Consider the following 25,311-nt stretch of genomic DNA (forward strand, 5'->3'; position numbering starts at 1 on the left):
AAGCAGCTCATCGCCAAGCTAACTAGAAAGGTTTTATTTTATAGGACCCATGCAGCCTGATATGAAGAGTAGTCCTACCTAATGAGCTTAGCCAAGTCACCCAGGAAAACACCTGTTTTGTTATCAGGACAACACAAACTGCCTGCAAGTTCATCACATGAAAGACTCATTCATATGAGCACACGGTTGGTTTGGGACAGCTCTTCATTCATCCAAGAAAAAAAAAAAGGGAAAACCTAATCTCAAAAAATATTGTTGCTGCTGTTATTAAAAAAAAAATAACCAATCTCGGTTCAAGTTGATAAACCCAAAGAAATCAAATATGAGCAGTTCACATATGACATTTTCACTATCTAGAAAAAAGGCCATGAGGGTACAAAAATTCATTTTAGGATCCTTATTTGTGAATTGTAAACTCAATTACTTTTTAAATCGTTTAATCTGTAAAGTTTACAGTGTGGCAGATTGTCCACACATCTCATACAAAGAGATGGTGCCTAGTGAGGGTTATTCTGCTGCAATAGAACAAAACTGAAATAGCACATCAGGAACCTTTCCTATTGAAATGCTCATTCTATGAGTGTTTATGTGTGTTAATATTTGTGATTGAAGTTCACTATAGATTTTATTTTTGCATTGCTCCGTTTATCATCAGTCATCTCAAGCAATACATGAGAATGTATTATTGACTATTGCTAAATTTCTCAGCTGAGCAAGTGGTACAAATATGTAACTGTGGTATTTTGGATGGTAGGACAGAGGATTGAGAATTCAAGGCTTCCTTGTTCTGGAAAGACTCAGTGAAGCAGTATAGGGCAAAACCAGAACAGGGAAGTGGGAAGGGTTGGGTGGGAAAACAGGGGGAGGGAAGGGGGCTGATGGGACTTTCAGGGAGTGGGGGTCTAGAAAAGGGGAAATCATTTGAAATGTAAACAAAAAATATATTGAATAAAAAAATTTTTAATTATAAAAAAAAATAAAAAAAATAAAACGAAAAAAAAGAGAATCCAAGGCTAGCACAAGCTGTATGGTTAATACAAGACCATCTTATGTTACATTACCATTAAGATTTTATTTTTAATACTAAATTAAATCTTTTTTAATTTTTTAATTTTTTATGTGCATTGGTGTTTTGCCTGCATGTTTGTCTATGTAAGTAGAGTTGCAGAGGGTGTGAGTTGCTATGTGGGTGCTAGGAATTGAACCTGGGTCCTCTGGAAGGGCAGGTATGGATGGCTCTTAACTACTGAGCCATCGCTCCAGTCCACTAAGTTTAATCTTTAGCTTCTCAATTACTAGTAAATTCTACATCCTATGACTGGAGTCTAGGACCACTTACAGTCCATTCAGACACATTGTGCATATAGGGAATCCTCAAAAAAGGAAAATTCATATTTTCTTTCTTTATAGAATTGTTCAAAATTGAATATAGACAATTGCTGAAACAAGGCCTAGTACCTTGTGCGTCCCGTTAGTGTTTTGTTTTGGGATATGGTCTTGTTGGTTGCTCAAGCTGGCTTTGAGCCCACAATCTTCCTGTCTGCCTCCTGAGTGCTAGACAGTTAAAGACAGGTATGCACCATCATGCCTAGTCCCAATATGTCAGTATATATGTATTATATGTAATTATTTGATAAATATCTAAGGTTTTGGAAATGAAAATGAAGAACATATATTGATATAATAGGCATAATTCTGGCAAAGGGGTTGGAATGACTTTATTTAGGACAATATTTACTTGCTAAGACTCAAAGCTCTGTATCCCCCTCAACAAGATTGGTTGTTAGCATTAGTTCTATACTTTTAGAAATTTCATTTTTGTTTTTCACACAAATATATGTTCTTGAAAGTATTATCCCCAGTTAATGGTGGCAGTATAGTATCGTTTTTCCTAAATCTATTTGTCACCTGTCATCACTTCTAGAATTCCATTTGATTCCTCTCTTTATAAGCATCCTTCATCAGGCCACTTACATCCACTTAAATGTCCAATGCCAGTTCTACTCGGTGGCGCAGGAAACTGGCTTATTAGCCATGGACTGTTCCTTTGCACTTGAATTGTTGTGAAACACATCAGTAGGAATAGGCTCAGAAACCATGACTACTGTAAGTCCTCATGGGAACAGATTACAGCCTGATAGCTTACATCCTGCTGTGTGTAAAGAACTTCACAAGATTTGCTTAAACTTCAGAGTTTTAAGATAACTATTCCAGTTTATTTTGTATGTATATGTGTGGGTGTGTGCATGTGGTGGTCACTGGACAGCTTGGCAGAGTTCATTTTCACTTCTACCATATGGCTCCTCAGGACAGAAAGGTCATCGGGCTTGGGGGCACGTACCTTCACTTGCTAAGCTAGCTCACAGGCCCTTAGATTTGAATTTTCAGCCTGCCCATCCTCCTCCCCTTACCTGATGCTCATATGCAGATAAGAGAAGAACCTTGGGTGTCATTCCTTGCCTTCTTTTCACAAGGTTCTTGTCTTGTCCATACGTATGGACACCATGCGAGTTGGCCCATGAGATTCCAGCACTCTCCTGACTCCACTCCTCCCTGTAGGAACACTGGAGTAATGCATACACACTTTGATGCCTGGATTTTACTTCATTTCCAGGAATCTGAACTCTGGTCCTCAACAAGTCTCTTACTTCGGAGCCCTTTCTTCTCACTCATTAAAAGTTCTTGACGTTTTTGTATTTGTTTTGCATCAAAATAAATTTTCTATATAATTTGGTGTTGAATCCCTTAAGAAATATTACCAAGTCTATAATAAAATCATTTGTAAATGTTTGCTAATTATTCTTGTGTGGAGTTCCTCCTACTGAGAAAAGTTGAATGTGAGCTGTGAGTATAAAGCACAGCATAAATCTCATCTCCTGAACCATTAAACTAGCATGTGGTAGGACACATTGGACGGACAGGGACAGGTAGGTATCTGCTTTCCTCGAGAGAAATGCTCTGAAGTGGTGGAAGCTTAGTCTATGGGCACAGGGTCATTCTTCACTCAGGAGCACAGTCCACTAGCACGGAGTGAGCATCCTCACTCAGGAGCACAGTCCACTAGCACGGAGTGAGCGTCCTCACTCAGGAGCACAGTCCACTAGCATGGAGTGAGCGTCCTCACTCAGGAGCACAGTCCACTAGCATGGAGTGAGCGTCCTCACTCAGGAACACAGTCCACTAGCACGGAGTGAGTGTCCTCACTCAGGAGCACAGTCCACTCTCATGGAGTGAGCGTCCTCACTCAGGAGCACAGTCCACTAGCACGGAGTGAGCGTCCTCACTCAGGAGCACAGTCCACTAGCACAGAGTGAGTGTTCTCACTCAGGAACACAGTCCACTAGCACGGAGTGAGTGTTCTCACTCAGGAACACAGTCCACTAGCACGGAGTGAGCGTCTTCACTCAGGAACACAGTCCACTAGCACGGAGTGAGCGTCCTCACTCAGGACCACAGTCCACTAGCACGGAGTGAGTGTTCTCACTCAGGACCACAGTCCACTAGCACGGAGTGAGCGTCCTCACTCAGGAGCACAGTCCACTAGCATGGAGTGAGTGTTCTCACTCAGGAGCTCAGTCCACTAGCACGGAGTGAGCGTCCTCACTCAGGAGCACAGTCCACTAGCACGGAGTGAGTGTCCTCACTCAGGACCACAGTCCACTAGCACGGAGAGAGTGTTCTCACTCAGGACCACAGTCCACTAGCACGGAGTGAGTGTCCTCACTCAGGACCACAGTCCACTAGCACGGAGTGAGCGTCCTCACTCAGGAGCACAGTCCACTAGCATGGAGTGAGTGTTCTCACTCAGGAGCTCAGTCCACTAGCACGGAGTGAGCGTCCTCACTCAGGAGCACAGTCCACTCTCATGGAGTGAGCGTCCTCACTCAGGAGCACAGTCCACTAGCACGGAGTGAGCGTCCTCACTCAGGAACACAGTCCACTAGCATGGAGTGAGCGTCCTCACTCAGGAGCACAGTCCATTTTGATGTGTTCACTTTTATTTTATGTGTACAGTCATTTTGTCTGCATGTATGCCCATGTACTGCATGCATGCCTTATTCTCACAGGGCAACTGAAATTACAGACAGCTGTGAGCCACAGTGTGGGTGCTTGGACTCAAACATGGGTCCTCTTGAAGAGCAGCAAGTGCTTTTAATCCCTCGGTCACCTCTCCAGTCCTCACACATCTCTCTTTCTACCTTGAGTTAACAGGACATCTACTTTGGGTTATAAGTAAATGCAATCTTCTCAACTTCTATGAAAATTTTCTTATATATAGGGGTTGCATAGAAAGTTTTTAAATGTGTTCACCTTTTTAAATTCATTTTCAATGCTGATTTTACAAATAACAAGTTAACAATATTAGGTACAAGCATCAATTTACTAAGACAAGGAAGATTCTTAGGAAACACTTGCTTTGTTTTCAAGTCAGCTGCCAGTGTTGCTTCTGTTTCAGCACAGCATGTATAGAACATGGAAAATGACAATGCTTTCAATTGCAATGGCCTTCATGCAGGCTATGACCGAGGGCTGGGTGTTTTCTTTGGTATTGGATTTTTTACTTTTTATTTTTGCTTACTTGTCCTCATCTCTCATTCTTTAATGGAGAAAAACAAAATTTACTGGGTAGGCCCATGATGTAACAGGTAATTCTAGAGCGATTTTAGTTAAGAGAATGTCAGAAGCCCGGAAACCCGAGGTCCTGAAGGGCCACTCAAGCTCTGTCCCTTCCCCACAGAACAATTGCGGGGGGTGGGGGAGGCATTTTTAGCTGTGAGTAAAGTGGTTGTGTAAGAGGAAAAGACCCCATCAATGTTCTTTGACCACGCTCCCTTTAAGTGACAGGAGAAAGGGAGGGACAAAATTCAGTATCCCCCCCAGTCACTCTTCATGACAACATAATCCATAGGGCTAGTGTCCTATTGCAGAATGAGGAAATGATAGTTCAAATATGTAGGACTGGGTTTGTGTTTCAAGTTCTGTTATAGAATTTCATCTCTCTTGCACAGTGTTGTCAAAGGCAGGTGGTAGTACAGGCCAGTAACTCCAATTTCTTGAGAACTTGTGGCAGGAGGGTCACAAGATCAGTGCTTGTATGGATGACAAAGTGAATTTAAGACCAGCTTGAGCAAGTTAGTGAGACCCTCCCTGTTCGAAAACTTAAAATAAGGAAATAGAAAATGGCCTGAGGATATAGCTCAGTTGTATAGTGTTGGCATAGCATTTGCAAAGCCATAGGGTGCAGTCCCCAGTACCAACAAGGTAGATCAGTGGCCTTCATCAGAACTTGTGTGGTATACATGTTCTGAACCTTTGCTGTCAGTCATGGCAGCGACTGACTGACCATACTTGGCAGTTGAAGACTTGAAAGGCAGCCAGTGCAGCTGGCACCCTTACTCTTCAGTGCTGCTTGCTTTTGGTTTGCTTTAATTTAAATAGTCACCAGTAGCTTGCACCTGCCATGTAGGGCAGCTCATTTCTAGGTCCATTGTTGCTCAGACTAGTTCACAGTCCAAGCATTCTCATTTACTCTATCTGTTGCTTTAAATGAATAGTATTCAATGTATATTTATCTTGCTTTTCTTAATACTCAATTTTACCTAAAGTTAAGAGTCAAGTCTTGATGAATGCCATGTGTGAGATCTGGTCTTTCCTCCTTTAAAGGGAAACTGTTAAATCTTGAACAGACTCACTAACACGTAGTCAGCACCTCTTTCATTCAGGCACTGTGCACCCTAGGAATGCTAGACAGACACACTGTCTTTAAAGAGCACTCATCAGAGTGGAATAGACAACGAACAGCTAGAAAGATAGGAAAGACACCAGACTCAACAACACGAAAGACACACTGACAGATGATGTCAGTTCAAGGAAGAGTTCCAAGAGCAACACCCTTGAGTGTCAGGGTGTTGAGGACCCTTGAGTGTCCTTGAGTGAGTCACGTAGCTCCCTCAGTGCTGGAAGAGGGATGAGCAGAGTCAGTTGTATGTGAGGCATTCTAAACAGGATGGCCACTGGAAGGGAGTGGGCTTTCATTGGGCTGGACTGTAAAGTGGAAGAGGTGGAGCTGTGCGTAGAGGGCTTGCCCTCTGTGCACATAGCAAGGAAGAGTAGGTGGCAGTGACTACAGCTGGGTACAAAATAATCACAAAATTATCTAGGTGACAGATGAAGTTCTAACAAAAATTGCAAATCTTACCATCCTATGACTGGGTCGTCATTACTATTCCTTGGTTAAGCAGCCCAAGCTTCCAAGAACTTTCAATCATCAGTAAAATGCAATGTCAGCTGACATTGTCAGGGACCGTGTGTCCTCTAGAATAGCTCGGTTTGCTTCTGCCTTTCTGAGCCTTCCTTCCTGGATCCACCTGAATTCTCTTTTTGATGTGGTCGTCTCCATTTTCTTAAATTGCCCCAACAAAACAGCAGAGGGTGAATTTAGAAGATGGTCACCATAAAAAGTGTCTCCGTAGCCTTTTGTTTAGACTTTGTTTAAACAAAAGAAAATATCTGGTAGACCATCCAGGGTTTGGGTAATAGCACAATCTGGGAATGAATAATCCAGAATCAGTAACATATTTGTATTTTCAAAGTCTGCTTCTCTGCTCGGATCTGAGTGAACAGCTGCACACATGTGGATGACATAAAGGACTTAGTAGGTGATGCTCTTGCTAGGAGTCATTCAGACATTTGTTTTCTTGTCTTTTCTGCTTAATCTAATGGAGAATGAACAGATAACTATTGGCTCTCACCAGCTCAGCCATTACTGACAGACTAGAAAGTCCGTAAGCTTATCTGTTCTTAAGCTGCATTCCCAAAGTTTTAATTCCTTCTGATTAATAATGAACTTTATAGTTGCTTTTTTATTTGATTGATTTTTTTTAACTTTTAGCTTATCTACAAAATGTAAAATCATGACATTACAATGTCTAGAGGAGACATTTTTAGAGATCTACCAAATATGGTTGGAAATGGAGGGCAGACCCTTTTATACGGGTGTCAGTCAGCAGACACACCCTGTTATTTTCTGTACTTTGATGGCAACTGCCCCATTTTTTCCCATACATGTCAGTTTGAATGTTTTATGTGGAAAAATTATTTAAAAACAAACAAACAAAACAACTTAGTGTAGCTTTAGTTCCTGATTTCGTGCAGCAAACATGAAGTCAGTTCCCATGAACAGCTCCCAAGTCCAACCCTTAAGAAACAACAAACTTTATTTTTAGCAATGACCTTTTGTAATTCAGGCCTTGATCCTTGGAGATGCTGTTCACTTTTGATGCATCTCCAAATCCCTCTTTTTATGCATTTTAAATCAACACACACTTGCTCTGAATTAATGCGTGTGGATAGACGGAGATGTAATTTAAACACATCTGTTCAAATATGCATTTCAGATCAACGCGGTGCCGCTTCTCATAATATGATGGAGTTTTTGACGGGTATTATATCCCTAAAGTACACAGCAGATGGTATTTATTAGAGAATGAATAGAAATGAAGTTTAAGGATGTTGAGCTTTTTGTCTTAAGTCACTCATTTTTTAGTCATAAAACAATAACATTCTGAAGTCCTGTGTTGCTGTGATGAGGCTTTGTGTCAAATATGCAATCTGAGTTCAATGTCAGCCAGGTTGAGATTAAATGTATGTTTTTTTCTGAGTAGTCAGTGTTACTGAGAAAAGCCAGATGACAAAGATATAGATAAGTAATAGCCTGATAATAGTCAGTAGCTACAACCAATACTTCATATTGCATAATTTATGGATTTAAATAAATTGAATAACATCACTAAATCTTCATTTACTTGGCAAATGTCAGTGAACAGCTTCAAATTTATAGAAGTATTATATTTTAAAATTATTTCAGCATCTAAAATAAACATATTAATCTTCAATGCTACCTTCTACCCCGTCAAATAGAAATAGATGATGTATTACATATCATATGTGGATCTGGAATTAATACACAGAAATTCATTGCCTGTCACATTTACCAGCTTCAATCAAAAGCTGGATGTACCTGTTGTGTCAGTGAATAAAGAACAAAATGACATAAATGTTTATCCCACCTCCCCTGAATCCTCGCACTGCCTGACTCACACACAGCATTCTCTCTGTGTCTCCGTGCTCACATCTGAAGCTGAAACACTAATGAGACTTCATGTCATGGTATGGCTTGCCTAGAGACCAGGAAGGTGGCAGAGTCTGGAGAGTTACAGTAACCAGCTTTTAGCACTAGTTTTTTCCTCTCTAGAATTTATGACAGTTGATGTATCCAGTACCAAGGGGCAGGCTAGATCCCAGTCAGGAAGCAGAACTACATAGGCATACCTTTCTTCCATTTCATTCAGAGCTGTGTTTTTCCATCCATAATCAGGTACACCTGCACTAGACTGAGGACCTCTGAGCTGTTACGAGCTGTTACTCGTGTCCCAGTACCACAGTCAAGTCGTTCTCTTTTCGATTTAGACACAGTGCAAAGGAAAAGCAGTGATTGCAAGGTAACCTGTGGTTATGTTAGGTAGGCACAGAAAACATTTTAAAATATTTGAAATAATATAATTGCTTTGCAGTGGGGGCACGTACTTGAATAAAAGATGTTAGCGGGTGTCCTGCTAGCGTGGAATCTCATGCTGTTGTATTTATTGGAAATATGCACACCATCAGCAGGTTTAAATTTGCAAAAAGTATGAAAACAGAAGGTTTGCATTTTTAAAAGTTTCAGGTTTAAAATCATGCTATGCCTTTAAACTGAATTTCCAATTGAATAATGTATAGTTTTAATATCAGTTTCCTTTTTAGCTTAGAATGTCATTGTTACTATAAAAAATGTATTTTCACATCTTTCTTAATAAACACAATATACAGTATTTGGCTGTCACATTTGATATTAGATAATCTAACAGATTTTTTTGGTAGAGGTTTTATGTTTTAATGACTATGGACTTGATGTTTAGTCTATTCTGTGGTTACAGTGTGTGGATAGTGGTCTACAGTTTGCCAAACTGCATTATTGCTCTCAAAGCACAGAAATGTTGCCATTACTTAAGTTGATTTTTATTATTACATGACAGGATGTAGTTTTACCTGTTTGGTTTTTGTTTTGGGGGTTTTCCTTGTTTGGTTGGTTGGTTAGTTGTTTTGTTTTGTTTTTTGTTTTTGTTTTGTTTGTTTGCTTGTTTGAAATCTTTTAAGGTGCTAGAGATCAAATCCAGAGAATTTTGCATGTTAGGCAAGCTCTCTACTACCAAACCATATCCTCAGCTGAAAGGCCTTAATTTTTAAGGACATGGTCTAAAACTAGAGGAATTTTTAAATTGTTATTTGTTTGTGCACAAATGTGTGTGTGCACATGTTTGTGCATGCATGTGCACATGCACACAGTGTCCTGTGTGGAGGTCTGAGGACAGCTTCTGTGAGTCAGTACTTTGCTTCTCCTACGAAGGTCCGCAGGCTGGGTGGTAAGTGCTTTGACTTGCTCTTTTCTCTTCGCAGACTTAGTGGACTTTGATGTGTGTTCTGAATCTGGGGAAACGGCCCAGGAGGTCACATAGTTTCCGAAGAAGTCCTTCCTTGTTCCTGCCATACTAGTTCCATCTTCTATTTTAAATGGGAAATTGGTATCGGAGTTCTCCATCTTAATCTACTGCACGTCAGCTGCAGCTTCTTTCCCGTTGTCTCTAATAAGTTCGATGAATTGATCCCATTTGTCTGTTGTCTAGCTTGTCATTTGGCATCATGCTCCCGTGTGTCCTCTCCAGACATTCCTTAGATGTTTACAGTCCGTTGACGGCCAGGGAAGGAACTTGATGCGCCTGGTCCCAGGCCTCCCTGCATTACACTCATCTCTTCCATGACTGTCACTTCTCTGATGGCTCTGGGTTCTCTGGTTGTTGTGAGGACCCCTCCTTCTGGCCAGTTTCCCTGCCACTGTCATAGCTGAGGCCGTCACTGTCTGTTCCATCATCACACTCTTCTCCCGTGTACAAAAGCACCAGCAGCACCGGCACACGATGAAGGTGCCACTCCCCACAAAGCCTTTGGTTGATGCTTTCCATGAGCATCTTCACACTGGTCCTGACTCTGTAGCTGATACGCCTGCTCGCCCATTGCTTTACCCACATCCCATCATGCTCGCTGCTTTGGATATGAGTGCACGTGCTCTTGCTGATCCCCCCTTGAGTGTGTGTTCCATTTCTCTCTACCTGTGCTAACAGGTGCCATGGCCACCTGTATCTTTCGAACATGTGGAATGTGGCAAGGTGAATTCTATAAATAGGAAGCGCATGCTAAAATTCTGTCTTAGTACTGAAAAAAAGTGAGTGTGATATATTTCATTAGATTTTATACTGACAACTAATTGAAATGGCACTTAATTTCTGCTTGGTAAAAGGTCAAGAATAACAAATTTTATGCACACACACACACACACACACACACCTCTACCTCTGTGGTTTTGTCAGTTAAAATCAGATGCTTTTTACATTGTGCAGTGACTGGATGTGCTGCCCCACCCCTAGCCCCCCAGTTCCTCCTGCCTCATTCTGTCTATGTCCTGGTTAAGCCTGTGCTCACACATCACCCTCATGAAGGCTTCCTGCACCCCTCTCATCTGTGATTTGTATTCGAGGATTTGTTTTATAATGCTCATTGTATAAATTCATTTATTACTCCTGAACTCTGTTGCTTGGCTGGGAGATACTTTAGTATTGCACGGAGAGCTTAGGCTTTGAAACAAAACCAAAAGGACCAAGATCACAGCTCTTACCTTTACTTAATGAATAACCTGGGAGAAGCCAAATGATCCCTCTGAATATCCACCCAATACTTTTACAATGTAAAGAGAATTTAGAATATTATAACACTCTGAGTATCGGAGGATCAAATACACTAGTCTCAGTACATGCATGTGTTTGCCTTGCATACTGTCATTGCTAAAGCTGTAGCTATTTCAACTGCTGTTGGTGAGCACCTGGCATCTGGGTTTTTCCCAGAAGCTGTAGCATCTGGCTTAGCACATGGTTCAGTGTTAGGGCATAAATATCTTCCTCCTTTGACACTGATTAAATCAATTATCAGTTCAATTGCCAGTATTGACTAAGGTGGCTTTTCCTGGGGACATTATCAGAGCCCTAATTAGCTCCTCTGCCCACATTTTCAGAAGCTGACCCTGATGTAGAGGACTTACATGATGCTGCTGTCTCTCCTGGCCCCACATATGTGACTTTGCTTTCACTCCATTATTTCCAGGCTTCTATGTGAAGCTTCTTAGAGTCACTTAGGAAGGTGTGTCTTCACTCTTGGGCTGTCAAAGATTATTTTATTCTTCTTCTCTTCTAGTGACAGATCATGCCTCTGTAGTTTGCTCGGTCATCTATTTGTGATTTTCTGTTTTATGCAGCATATTTATGTGACCATCTTATGAAAGTATCACCACACATTAAGAACAGCTTTTCTAGAATGCTAAATGGGACATGTGACCTTGTCCTTGAAAACAGATGGTATAGTCTGTGAAGTAAACTAGGTGTATTTTACTACTAAAGGTGTGTGTGTGTATACATAATGTATATTATATATAATATATATTCTATATAGTCTTTTGATCAGAAATTATTAGTGCTTGCTGTAAGTACAGCATAGCTGGAGGTACAGATGGAGCACTTCCTATACTGGGAGGAGGCCCGACCACCAATCTCTGCAGCCTCCCCTAAGTCTTTACTTTATTCAGTGTCATTGTCTAAGACTTATAACCGCATGTATTCTCTGCCTCTGTGTTCTGTTCCACCTTCTCCCTTGCTTTCTCTTATCCCTGGGACTGCTGGTCACATCACCCTGTTGAATAGCTCTCTTGTACCTGTTGTGTGCCCTCTTGCTCCTCCTTGTAGGGATTCCAGTGTTCTCAGTTAGACTGAAACCAGTCTTATTTAAATTAGAGCTTCCTCCAGTTACACCTTTCCATTCTGAAACCTAGCTGTCAGTACAGCACATCTGTACACTTGCTGGGCACATTGCTACACATCAGCACTTCACACATAGAAATTCATTTCAATAATTTGCACACGATTATTATAATTTATCATTAACCTTTATGGTTAATAAAAGTATTAGTTATTCAACATAATTCAAAGGATTCAGTCAGGTGGTTGAGAAAAGACTTATCAACTTCTCACTGTGCATGTCAGTCACTTTTTGGTATATGTCTGTGGGGGAGGGGGTTCATACACATGTGGAGGTCAGAGGTCACCATTAGGTGGCTTTCCCTATTGCTCTCCATCTTGTAGTTTGAGACAGGATTTCTGTTTGAACCTGGAACTTACCAATTGGGTGGACTGCCTGACCATCAAAGCCAAGGTATCTGTTTACCTCTGCCTGTCTGACACTGGGATGCATAATCCGTCACCACATTATGGACTGAGTCATCTTCCTGCCTTCTTTCACCTGTTCATATCTTGGAAGGTTGTTTTTATGTTTTAGTCTCTTAGATGATCCCCCTGCCTAAGACAATGACTATAACTAGGCGATTTATATAGTTTCAGCAGCTGAAGATCCACAATTCAGGCACATGTAGGTTCAGTCTCTGGTGAGTTGTCATTCTTCATGGATGGAGCCACCTTGGACTTCCCACATAAAAGACAAAACTAGATAGAATACTCTGTTTCACATCTAACCATACAGAGAGAATGCTAGTCCCTAGCGGCCTTGTCACCCCTGAAGGACTGCAACATTGGGGTTATGTTTCATAGTGAATTTTGGAGGAGAAACTAAGTCAAACTGTAGCACAAAGGACCTTGTTTTGTGTATCAGGCTACAAACTACAGGATACAAGGCAGGGTATCCCAAGCTATAGTAGCTACCACAAGATTCTTCAATTCTTTTACTAACAGTGATGTCATTGGTGCTGTTGTCTATACCATGGAGGATTTTGGACATGATGTTAGGCCTTGTAGGGTTCTGTGGGGCTGTCTAGCCTGTCCACAGATGGACCATACGGCTATGGAAGTTGAACACTCATCGTAGCAAAAGCCAGTCTGACATGACTGGGAACAGAATCGGCTAGCTTCCAAGGTACAAATTCAGGTCAAGTATCCATGATGTAGTGCCACAAGAGACAGGCTCGGTATGTAAACCATCAGCTCCATGTGAGTATCATCTGAGACAGGCAGGTGGTCCCCTGCTATCTCTGGGCTTCTGTGACCTGGAGTCAGGATCTAGAGTCCTGTACACCCCTGGACACTTGTCTTTGTTTCCAGGACCCTGTTGTACACTCTACCCCCGAATGTTGGCGAAAATCTGTACATAATATGCACATGTATATAATACCATGAGCATTGACCCAACCTTGCCCTGGCAGTCATTTTTACAGTTAGTAATTGAGAATGAGAGGGCTCTTAGTTAACCATGGACTGTTAAACAAAGTGCTCACTTGAGACAGGATGCCATCATCATCCACAATACAGTAAAGTGTACGTTTCTCCCAAGAGAAACAAGTCATTTACAGAGTCTTGTGAATCTCCACTTCCCCTTCCCTCTCATGGTTACATTCTGACTTTAAAATACTGAGACTGGTTTCAGTCAACACGGGGATTAACCACTGATAAACAAGTCTGTCACTGTATTGAATCCTCTGATTTATCTTGTCTGTTCCCCAACTTTGCTGAGCACTTCACATAGGGTCTGTGGCTTCAAAAAGCACCTCATCCCCTATAACCTGTGAGGCTGCTGCCTAGTTTAGACTATAGGGTACTCATGGCCCATTAGGAGACAAAAGTATGTGATACCCTATAGCTGTGGTTTAAAAAAGAAAAATTCCTGAAAATGTTCCCAGAACAGTAGGTCACAGAGGATAATCTTGCTTGATTATTATGGTGAGTTTCCTCACCCATGAACTAGCGGAGAGCATTATCTTCACCTCCTCAACAGTGTCCCTCAAAGCACTTAGCAAACATCAGGGAGTTTCTTGCATGATGGGATAGACTCCCATCAGATGGTAACTGGCTGTAGCTCTGTAGACCCTGTTGTCTGTGATGTCATGGTCTCTGCTCAAGTCCTACAGAATAAGCTCCTGTAAAAAGTATATAGATGGATAAGTATTCCAGGGCTCAATAAAACTTTATTTATAAAGCAAGCACTGAGAAGATTTGACACTTGGGCTATAGTCTGCCAACCCCAAACTGATCAGGATGAAATCAGTAAAGGTAGCAGTAAAAGCAGTTCAACTATTTACAAATGAAATAATTGTAAAACTGCTTTCATTTGGTGGACTGTTTGATTTCTGTTATGCAGGTCTGTCTCCTTGTCTGCCTGTCTTGCATCCTCCTTCCCTCTCTCCTTCCCTCCCTCCCTCCCTCTCTCTACCTTTTTTTCTCTCCTTTTTTGACTCTCTTGGTACGCCCACCTTTACCTACTTAGTGTTGGCACTGCAGGTGTGCACCATCATGCCCAGTTTATATGGTACTGGATTGAACCCAGTGCTTCTTGCATGCTTGACAAGTAATCTTCTCACTGAATCTACAACCCCTGAATTCAGGATACCAATTTTTAATGATAACATATCCATGAAGAAGATTAATTAACCTGATTTGTTGTTGATACTGGACTATATATTAGAAATATTGTATTATGACCATATAAATTTATAAATTATCCTCAAGATTCAGTGTTTATTATACTTCTGATAATGCTTCCCATTAGAGAATCCTGTGATCCAAGGTTGAGTTTCTAAAATTTCAATAAGTATTTTTTTCCTCATAGTCTAATTTTAAAAGGTTTAAGAACTTGCCCAACTTTGTAGTTTGTACCCTGTCTTGATATTCGTTTAATTGGTTCTGCTAATGTGAATGCCCTTTCAAATATGAAAAAATAAAGCAAGAGGGAAAAGTTGATTATTTCTGTAATTGGATTTTCTCTTGAATAAAATGATTTCACCTACTTTATCTTTCTGACTTAAGGGATGGGGGTGGGGGCAAGCTTTTTCCCCATTGTAGTTAGCAGCCGACAGACGAAGGTATAGTGACTTCCAAGGTATCAGAATGGCAGAGTGGTTTGGGCTGTAATTAATTAGCGATGCTGAACGTACTCAGCCATGCTTTCCTTTCCAAATCTCAATTTCTACTGTGTGCAAAATAATTCCATCCAGGAAGAATTCTAATTACTTTAGTAATTATCGTCTTATCTCTAAATGGAATTCAGACATTCACTGCAGTTTATGAATGTTAGGACTGTTTCATTTCCTTTTCACCTTGAATAACAGAAAAATACACATCACCAAATCCGGCTTCATTGAACCTTATAATTCACGTTACCATAGAAACAGAAAAACTCATATAAGAATCATGTTAACAGTACCATAGATAGTAAATACCTTCACTCCAACCCACAGTGTCATAAAATGATTTTAATAACAGATGTGTGAGAATCCTGTGAAATTTAATATGGCTCCTTTTAAATATTATAACAGTATTATTCAGTATGCTTACTTTTAATTTTTAAAGCAATATCTGTGGTCTTATGTACGGCTTTGTGCTTATTCCAAAATATTTGCAGTGCCATGCAAGAACAGTGTCACAGGATAAAAATCTCACTTAGCATGGTGTTTATTTAATTTTTAGTTAACAGTCATGTTTTATTTCACTTTTTTCTTGAAGCAAAACAGCATCTTTTAGGTTCATACCGGATTTGAAACTGTAATAAATGTCATTAAATTCTTCAGTGTCGTCAACTAAGGTTGTCCCCATGCTCCCCCATCCTCTCCCCTTGCCTGTTTTAGAGCCATTCTTCTTACTCACCCATGTTCACTGCTGATATTAAGGTCACTGGTTTAGTAGTAAATTCTGATCTCCCATATAGCTAGAAACTTCAATATGTTCTCAGTGATTTGCGTTTTTCTCTTGCCTATGTCAGATGGATTACTTTTTACTTAATAACAAAATTGTATCAAATTCAGCTAAACGACTTTAGATTTTTCTAGTTCATTGAAAGTTTTACTACTTTCAGTAAAGATTAAAAACATGCATCTATAAATTTTCTTACATGTTTAATAAATAATCTAGTAATATGTATATCAAAGAATTATTTCAAACTAAATATTTTAATTTTGTTCATTTCGTGTATTCATTACATCTGGCCCTAGGCTCTCAGAGAACATTTTCATACATGTATGTACTTTATGTCAAGCTTACTTCCCTCACTCTAAAACTAAGAGTTTTAAAAACCCAATACTTGTAGTCCTTATATATCTGCACTAACTCCTGTGGCCTGACTTCAACTTGGTTTTGCAAAAGTAATTTGCAAATTATTTTTTGCAATAACTTGGCCATGCAAAATATGTTTTCAAAACCAACAAGCAAGAACTAATTAGTAAAAAAAAATTCCTCAAAGAGAGGCTTTATAGTTCCTATCATGTCAACATCACATTTCACCTCATGTTTGAAGCATCTTTGATGTTTAAATGTTGAAAACGTCTTCACAGCCTTGCAACATCCTCACAACTGTGTGATGGTGGCGAACACCTTTAATTGCAGCACTTGGGAGGCAGAAGCAGGCGGATTTCTGAGTTCAAGGCCAGCATGGTCTACAGAGTAAGTTCCAGGACAGCCAGGGCTACACAGAGAAATCTTATCTCAAAGAACCAAAAAAAGAAAGAAAAAAAGAAAAAATAAGAAAAGAAAGAAAAGTTCTCACACACCTATCTTTAAACTGCTTTTTAGGTGTTACACATTTTTATAGGTATTTCTTTTGTGGAAAAGTTTCCATTTGTTAATTTATAGAACTGTGTGCTTGTATTTTTCACAGGGCCTGAGTCTGTAGCCCAGAATAGCCTCTAGGAATATGATTGTGCTCTTGCTTGTATTGAGTTTTCAGGCAGGAGGGCTTTAGTGTCTATCTTTTTTATGATTAAATGTTATCAAATCCTAAAACAATATGACTGCATACATGGTCTTATTACGTAGCTGGATTGGATCTTTGTGCACTCGATGGTCTGGTCTAGATTGTGCTAGGAAATAAATTCATGTTCATATTTTGAACTGGGGGTACTTAGTATAGGAAACTAGTTGGATGGATGGGTAGCCAGTCACGTGCATACATAGATTCTAAGCTGTGAATACTGCAATCAGAGAGAACCTTGAATGGATAGACATATTGTCAGAAAGATAACTATCAATTTGAGCAGATTTTCTAAAATCAAAACTTTTGTCCAGCCATGCTATTTTAATCTCTTCTGTCTTTTAAAATGTTTATCTCTTTTTACCTGTCTGAATGTTTTGCCTGCACATAAGTACACTATTTTTTGTGCCTAGGCCCTAAGGACCACAGAAGATTGAATCGTCCCCAGCAACTAGTTACTGATGGCTGTGACATACCACATGAGTGCTAGGAACCCAGTCTGGGTCCTGTGCTAGTGCACTAAGTGCCTTTAACCCGCTGAGCCATCTCTCCATCCCCCTAAGATGGTTACTTTAAATAAACTTTGACTTAGTTAAGATTGTTTTTAGTTTTCAAATATTATAGACCTGTTTTGTTTGTTCAGTCACTGAACAGTGCATATATTCAGAGATTGTGCCATGCTGATGAAATCTGTTCACTAGACATTTTAAGGCTCTCATCACTACAGCCACAATGTTCTAATCTAGTGTTTTCTTAAAATTTACTCATAAAGCAGCTCACCAAATTTCCATGTTTTCCAACTTATTTAATATAATTTGTGACAAAGAAAAATGAAACTCCTTGTGTTTGTAAGGTCTCCTTGGATGGCCTTTATATTCTGATCCTTTTCTCCTATAGTTTCCTAAAACTTACCTGGGGCACCATCTGACAAGAGCCATAAACAAACCTTCTGTGGAAGTGATAGAACAGGAGATTTGGTGTGAGCGTGGTCCCTGCCTTAGTCCCCTATGGAGATTAGAAGGCAGTGAGTATCAGCTAAGCACCTCCGCTATACCGCTGCCATTTGAAATCCCTTACAGTCAGTGCTATCCAGGAAGGTTGTGTTGAGTCCATCATGTGGAAGACGGGGCTAAAGCAGGGAGGTTGCGAATAACTTTCGGTAGCGAGGCTCTTAATGGAGGGCCTAAGTTATGATTTCTTTCCTCTGACACTGTTGCTACTGTTTCTCTCTGAGCCATCTGTATAGAGGACTAATCACATTCGTTTCTGGAAGAATAATGATAATAATAAAGGCAACAGTAAGGTCTTAGAAAGAATAAATGTAGCCTGGAGCCATTTAGTTTTAAATTGCCTCTCTGTTCAGAGTGAGTAGTGGAAAGGGCACTGAGAGGGTTGCAAGATTCAGGTTTAAATTCTGATTGCGCCAGCAATAGCCTGGTGACCTTCGACAAATCTCTTAACCTCTAGACAGAGTATAGATATCTTTGCTCTAAAATACTACTGAAAAAATACAAGCAGGTTTTAACATTACAGTAAATTAATGTAGAAAAACTATCATTAATAATAAGTTTTGTTCCCAGTGAACTTATGATCTCCTAGTGCTTCTAGCACAGTCATGCAATGAACACATGTGGACACAGGTCAGAGGGAAGACAGCCTTCAGTGGTGATTAAAAACTGCAGACCAGGGCCCTCATTTGATATACCCTAATTGTGTAGCTCTGTGTAATTCACCTCCCTGAGTCTTACTCCACTAATGATATTTTCACCATTTGTCATGGAGGCTTACAAGAAATTGTCTTAAGCAAAATATAAATGTTAGCACATTGTCTGGTGCTCGGTGCTCATATTGCTGACCAGGTTGCAGTAAGGGTTAGTAATGCATGCAGACCTTGTTCATGCCCTTCTGAGCACTGTATCCTCTTGAGTAAACTTACCAGTGGATGCTTTTGCTAGGAACAAAGCAAAGGCATCAAAGGCCAAGTAACTTACCCTGGCCTGCCACAGTAGTTCACATCCTTAGCAATAAGCCACCTATTGGCAAATGAAAATCTGGAGATTAAAGTCTGCATTTTAAGTAGTATTTCAGATGGTCAGAGCTAGGCTGGTTACATGGACTCCCAACCCCAGCACTTGAAAAATAGCTAAATGGCTATTTTTAAGGCTAGCCTAAATTATATAAAACTTTTCTTAGGAAATCAAAATGTGGCGTGTATATGTGTATTTTTTTTTTTATTCAAGGCAAAATCTTATAGGGTGTTGTTCTTTGTACCACCAAAATGTTCTATTTGGTGCCAGAGATCAAACCCAGGGCATGTGTGCTAGGTAAGCATTCTATCGCCTGAGCTACCTCCCCAAACCTCTTAAGCCCCAACCTAGCGTTAGCAGATACTATGTAGTCATTACAAGTTCCTGGAAGATTTTTGTAAATGAACATAGCTGTTCCTGACATTTCAGATGTGAAATTAGGATGCCCCCTATTCTGTCCCCAAGTTATTTAGCAAACCTGCTCTGTCAATAAGCATAAGAAAGAAAATGATGACTCAAAAGTTTTCTCTTTTTGCAGCTCTCTGAATATTTTTATTTCATCCTTTTAGAATTACTTCCTAAAACTACTAGGAAAACATAAATATTAAAAGGTTTTAAAATTCAAGAACATACTAGTTAGTGATTACATGTCTTGTACTCACAACTTCAATAAATTGGTGAAAATAAAAAAATTTTTTAAAAAAATTAGAATTTTGAAAATTCAGTTTGTAAAAGGTGATGTTTGCCCTGGATTAGCATTTAAATATTTGTAATAATATTCTATTTTACACCCTCATCATTTCCTCTTACTTAAATCACAAGATATAAAATTAGAATTTGCTTCACTTCAAACTTCTTTGATTTTTGCATACTGAGAATTATTTGCTAGGCAAATTAACAATGTAAATGAGATTTTAGTTGGCTCACCTAAAGGATCAAATTATTTTCAAGAATATAAGTGGCAACATTTGCATATTTTAAATTAATGTATAGATGAGCCTTGTCTGATAGTAAGGTACAGACACCACATTTATGATATAAATAATCAACTTATACTCTTACATACTTTGAGACAATTAAGCAGCTTCTAGCTCTAAATATTGAAGCGTCATCAATTCATAGTAGTCTGTATTCCGTGTTTCCAGTCCAGTTTTTGAGTTGATTGTCCAGTTACATTCACATTCGAACATCCCAGTCTTTTAACATTTATAGTGGCTCCTTTAAATGTTGGTCACAACCCTACCACCAGCACCACCAAGAAAGCCAAAGTAAGCAGGTGTTGGCCAGTCCTGAGCACAGCTGATGGATGGAGAAGAAGGGGGGCAATCAGAGTGGGACTTTCCTTTGGGAATACCCTACAGCTATTGCCACATTCATTCTGATTCAGAAATTAGGACAATGACCAATTGTCTTCATCTCTTGCCATGTTTCACTGGCAGTTTCTAAGATATTTTTAATTTCCTGAGAGAAATGGCCTCTCTGTCAACTGTTATCTTTTGCCTCTATTTTTAGCTCTGGATTTCTTCTGATTATGAGTAGTTAGAAGGCAAGTGTAAAACTAGCTAATTGAAAATTATTTACATACTGCTTTCTGTTCATGTACTTGGTCTAGAAAAATTTTTTCATCTGCATCTCGCTATGGAAGTATATCTTTCTATAGATTTTGCAAATGTGATTTTGATTGTCCTTAAAGACAGAAGAAATGGATCTATGTCATATTAGACCATTTCTTTTGTTCTGTATGATGATTGTCCCTTGTGTTTATCATTACACAGGAAAGTCCTTGGAATTACTTTACAAGTTATAATCCATTGAAATTAATGTCTATATGAGCTGAAGTAGAAATGGGAGGAGTGTTTTCTACAATAAATGTGTCATGTTTCCTTCAATTAGACACAAAGTACTATGTAGAGGGGTTTGGAAAGCTTCTGTTTTTGAGACTTTGTTAGGAGTTCCACAGCTAGAGCCTTCTTCTCTCTTATAGCATCAAACAGCTGTCCTCAGCCATGAAGGAGGTGTATGATAGGAAAGTGGGGTGGTAGGATGTGGACCCTGCTCCCTACTGTTTAGAGTATTGTTAGTGTCATTCTTTTACCGTTACACTGTTAAAGTATAGGTGGCATTGTAGCCACCCTGATAGAAACTGGAAGGCCTTAGAGAAATTGGCACCACATCCAGCATTTCAACCTCCTGAAAGCAAAGGCAGTTTTCTCTCTAATCCCTCTATGATTAAAAGTCTGCGGGTGCTGGGGCCTAGAGAGATTGCTCAGCAGTTTGGAACACTGGCTGCTCTTGCAGAACCCTTGGGTTTAATTCCTAGACTGTCTATAACGTCAGTACCAGGGGTATCTGATGCCTCTTCTGACCTCTGTGGGCACCAGGGATGTGGTACACAGACATACATGAGCGGAAAATGCTCATGTGCATAAAGCAAAATAAAATGTCTTATATTTGAAGTGCTTTGTTCTTTCCAAAAGGACAGTGAAAATGGCTGTGGTTAAAAATTCCCAGGGATAAAGGCCATGAGCAGAGAAAGTGAGATGGATTTTAACATCTTCAAGTAAGAAGTGATGTTGTTTTTCTAAAACTGACACCAAGGTGTCCTGTAAGGGAAAGCTGAAGATGGAGAAAGAGCTCTGAGAAACTGAAACATATCAAATTACTGCCTTTTTATATAAAAAAATTAAAGACTGAAAAATATGCTCAAATAAATTTTCTGGAAGATAGAACAAATAAAAATAGAAAATGAGACAGAAAAAGCCAAAGATTAAATTGTTTGTTTTCAACATTCAAAAGAGTCCCTAAGAGAAAGTGCTATACATATATATATACAAACATACATATATACAAACATATATATATATATGACATCTCCTAGAGAAATTACTAAGGAAATAAAACAAGTCAATTTCCTAGAGAAATTATTAATAAAATAATATGAGAGAATTAGATTCCTGGATTGAAAGACCATTAGTCTATAGATTGTGCCTTTTATAAAGATTTTTAAAATAGAATAAAAAGCTTATCAGTGTGAAATTTAAAATGATCACAAATATTCCTACACCCTAAAAGTTTAGTGATAGCACATGTAAAGGAAAATATGGTTGGAGTGTGGGTCAGTCCTAGAGCTCTTGACCTGGCTGACAGAGGCCCTCGGTTACTATCCAGCGCTGGAAGAATGTAAGCGTGCACAGGAGTAGACCCCATGCCTTCAGTATCTATCAGCATGCTTTAAAGGTACAATGCAAAATTCTGGTGGGTAATCCCTTTTAACTTGGAGTGTTACAGACCGCTGCTCTGCTAATCAGTTGTGTGTTCAGACATCCAGAGACCTAACCACAGTGTCACCTACTACTGAGAACACACTTCAGAGTGAAGGAAATCAAGAATTAGCAAGACCTAGGGGTCGAAAACCAAAACTGAGGGAAAAGAGACCACGGAACTGAAGTCAAAGGTAGTAACCATTGCAAGAGCAGCACATGCTTTAAGAAGGTAGCTGGGCCCTTTCAGAAACAAGAGACATGATTGTGGAACAATCTAATATACGAGCTTCTAGAAAATTTGATTTTGTTTTCCCTGACCCATGCCAGACATTGAACCCAGGACACTGCATATGATTGGCAATCTCTCTGGCACTGGCAACCACTCATTCTGCTGTTGATTTTTGGTAATTCTGATGGAGCCATGAGAAGATATAAGCTTAGGAACATAAAAATGTTAAACAAACTTTCCCAAGAGACATCTACCACCCTTGGAAAACCTAACTGTTGTTGAGAAACAACTAGGTCTACCAGCTGTTTTGCAGATCTTCTATGGAAGTATTATACAGTATTAAGGAACATAGGGTTAGAGTAGTTCTACAGCCAGTTCATTTTACCACAAAATAAAAGTCCTTAAATCCCTCCCCCAAAAAACCCACAACACAACACAACCAGGACAGCACAGTCACCATTTATTTTAAGATACTGAGGAGAAAGTAAAACAAAAACTGTCTACAAGCATTAAAAGTTGGTACTTCTGAGAATGACCAGGGAGTACTATTTACTATATTTTTTAATATTGAGGGTTTTTCAAAACTATTTGCAAATGCTCTATCCTAAAAACTTAAGTTCTATTTTTTAAATACATTTATAATAAATTCATTTTAACATGTCAAGGAAATAATAATTCTGGCATTCTGGCTTGTAGTCAACTTTTTTTGTTTGTTTGTTTTAACATTTTTGTCTGTTTTTCTTTTCCAGGGTTCCTGGAATAACTATTGCTACGGATATTATCTGTGGTTTTCCTGGAGAAACCGATCAGGATTTTCAAGAAACAGTGAAACTTGTTGAAGAGTACAGATTTCCAAGCCTCTTCATCAACCAGTTCTATCCAAGACCCGGAACTCCCGCTGCAAAAGCCGAACAGGTTCCAGCACACGTGGTGAGAGTCCGTTCATAGGAGCCTTAGCTTGTGCCAGTAGCTACACACACATGCCTGTGATGCTTCCCCAAAGCCACTGGCTTATGCCTAACTCTTATGTTGCAAAATATGAGGACATTTGCAAGCTTGGCATTGGTGTGGAGGAGTTAAATGACCTTACATAATGAAAGGACAACAATATCCTCTTCTCTCTTGAGGAAGGTAGAATTTTTAAAAGCTTTTAAAACTACTATTTTGTATTTACTTGTATGTACATTATAAATCTTGGCATGTTTTGAAATCAGGCAACATTTAAATACACAGGAGTAGGGGCTGCGATGTGGCCCAGGGGCAGAGCACACATAACATACGTGAGCCTCTCATTACCATCTTCAGCACTTCAAAGCAAACAGTTAAATAAAATAAGAAATAAATATCTGAGTAAATAGGCTTCTTACTTTTCTAAAAAGAGAGCATTATCCATCCAAACAAATATGCCTTGTACTCTCTGTACAAATATATAGACTGCTTAATTCTCTTTCGGATTGACAAAAAAAGTGGGGAACAAACTTTAATACCACAGATAATTAACTTCACACAGACATGAAAATAAACTAGTTCATTACCTTTTCTATTTAAGTTCTTTATTATTGGGGTCTGATTTTTTGGTGTTGTAAGTCTGTGAATTGGCAGTGCTTGTGTGGCACACCCCACATCATAGTCAGGTGTGGGACAGTCCACCTGCCACCCAGATGCCTTCTCCTCCTCCTGTCACCATCTGCTCCTTATGAGCAGACACCCACTATTGATATCTTTCCTGTCATAATTCAATCCATTTTCCTAGCTTTACCACAACTGTTTTTGAACTAAAGCATATTTACTGGCCTAGTTTTCTGTATCATTCATGGTGGTCCATGTACATTTTCTTCTAATGGCTATCGGGTGGGCAATCAATCAGTTTGAGAACATTCTTCATGTATTCAGGGCTCTGATATGGCTATGCAGAAAGGGATCCTGATCCTCTCCTTCCCAAAGGAAGCTGCTTTTTCTTATTTAACAAAGATTTCATCCGTGTTTGAATTTGGGTTTTGTGCGTTTCCTTGTCATTGTGTTAGTAAATCCAGTGTTTTACAAAGTGACTCTAGGCCATGCATCTTCTCTGCTGTATAATGTTTCCATCCTACTAGCAGAGGGACGTGGGCACTTTGAGCTTCTTAACCTAACCTAAGAACTGCTGTCGATGTGATCGGCACCAATCTTGTGTTCATCTTTTGTTTCATTCATGTACAAGCTTTACTGCTGTGTCTAGTAGAATGTAATTGTGTTTTCATGGGAAATGCAAATGGCCAGGTACTGGCAGAACGCCTTTCTAAGGAACTGAATAAATGTAAAACCCCTGTAACTGTGTATAAAAAGCTTTCAGCTACAGATATGCCTGCCTCAGAGCTGTGTTCTCATAATGTTTGTATATTGCCCATGTGTTGTAATCTAACTGTGGCTTTATATCTCCTTGGAAATGAGTGGTGTTCTACTGTCTGCTTATTGTGTGGTACCCCACCTCGCTGTGATTTTAACTTGCAGTTCACTAAAGACATCTAGTGGTAAGCATCTCCTCAGTTGCTCCTCCTCCTCACATGAGTTCCTTTGGGCAGGGTGTTTGACTATTTGGAATATGTTCTTTGCTTTCTTCAAAGTTTTTAGGATTCTTTGTCATTTGGGATGGAAATTCTTCAGATATGTGTGTCTCACAGAGATTTCCTCTTGTCTTGAGTCACAATCACTTTTCTACCATCTTTATTAAACTTCCTTATCTGTTTCTACCTTGGCTGCCACAACAAGTAGGACAAGGCGACATAGACAGCAGGAATGTGTGCCTGCACATTTCTGAAGGCCGCAGGTGCAGAGCCAGGCCCTGCCAACTCTCAGGCCTGGAGGAGTCCTTTCTGGCCTCTTTCTAGCTTCCAAGATTGCTGGCTAGCCGAGGTCTCCTCCTCTGCCA

The 25,311-nt window shown here is 39.7% G+C and overlaps 1 protein-coding gene across 3 annotated transcripts in view; it reads left to right on the top strand.

Annotated features, from left to right (window-relative positions):
* Cdkal1 (CDK5 regulatory subunit associated protein 1 like 1) overlaps window positions 1-25,311 on the top strand; it is a 535,629-nt gene that overhangs the window by 361,639 nt on the left and 148,679 nt on the right. For all 3 annotated transcript variants that reach the window (XM_052156747.1, XM_052156748.1, XM_052156749.1), the window contains exon 12: window positions 23,153-23,333. In XM_052156747.1, the coding sequence (XP_052012707.1) occupies window positions 23,153-23,333 (181 nt within the window). The remainder of the gene's footprint in view (window positions 1-23,152; window positions 23,334-25,311) is intronic.

This window comes from Apodemus sylvaticus, chromosome 14, assembly GCF_947179515.1.
Source record: "Apodemus sylvaticus chromosome 14, mApoSyl1.1, whole genome shotgun sequence".
In the NCBI taxonomy this organism is placed as follows: Eukaryota; Metazoa; Chordata; class Mammalia; order Rodentia; family Muridae; genus Apodemus; species Apodemus sylvaticus.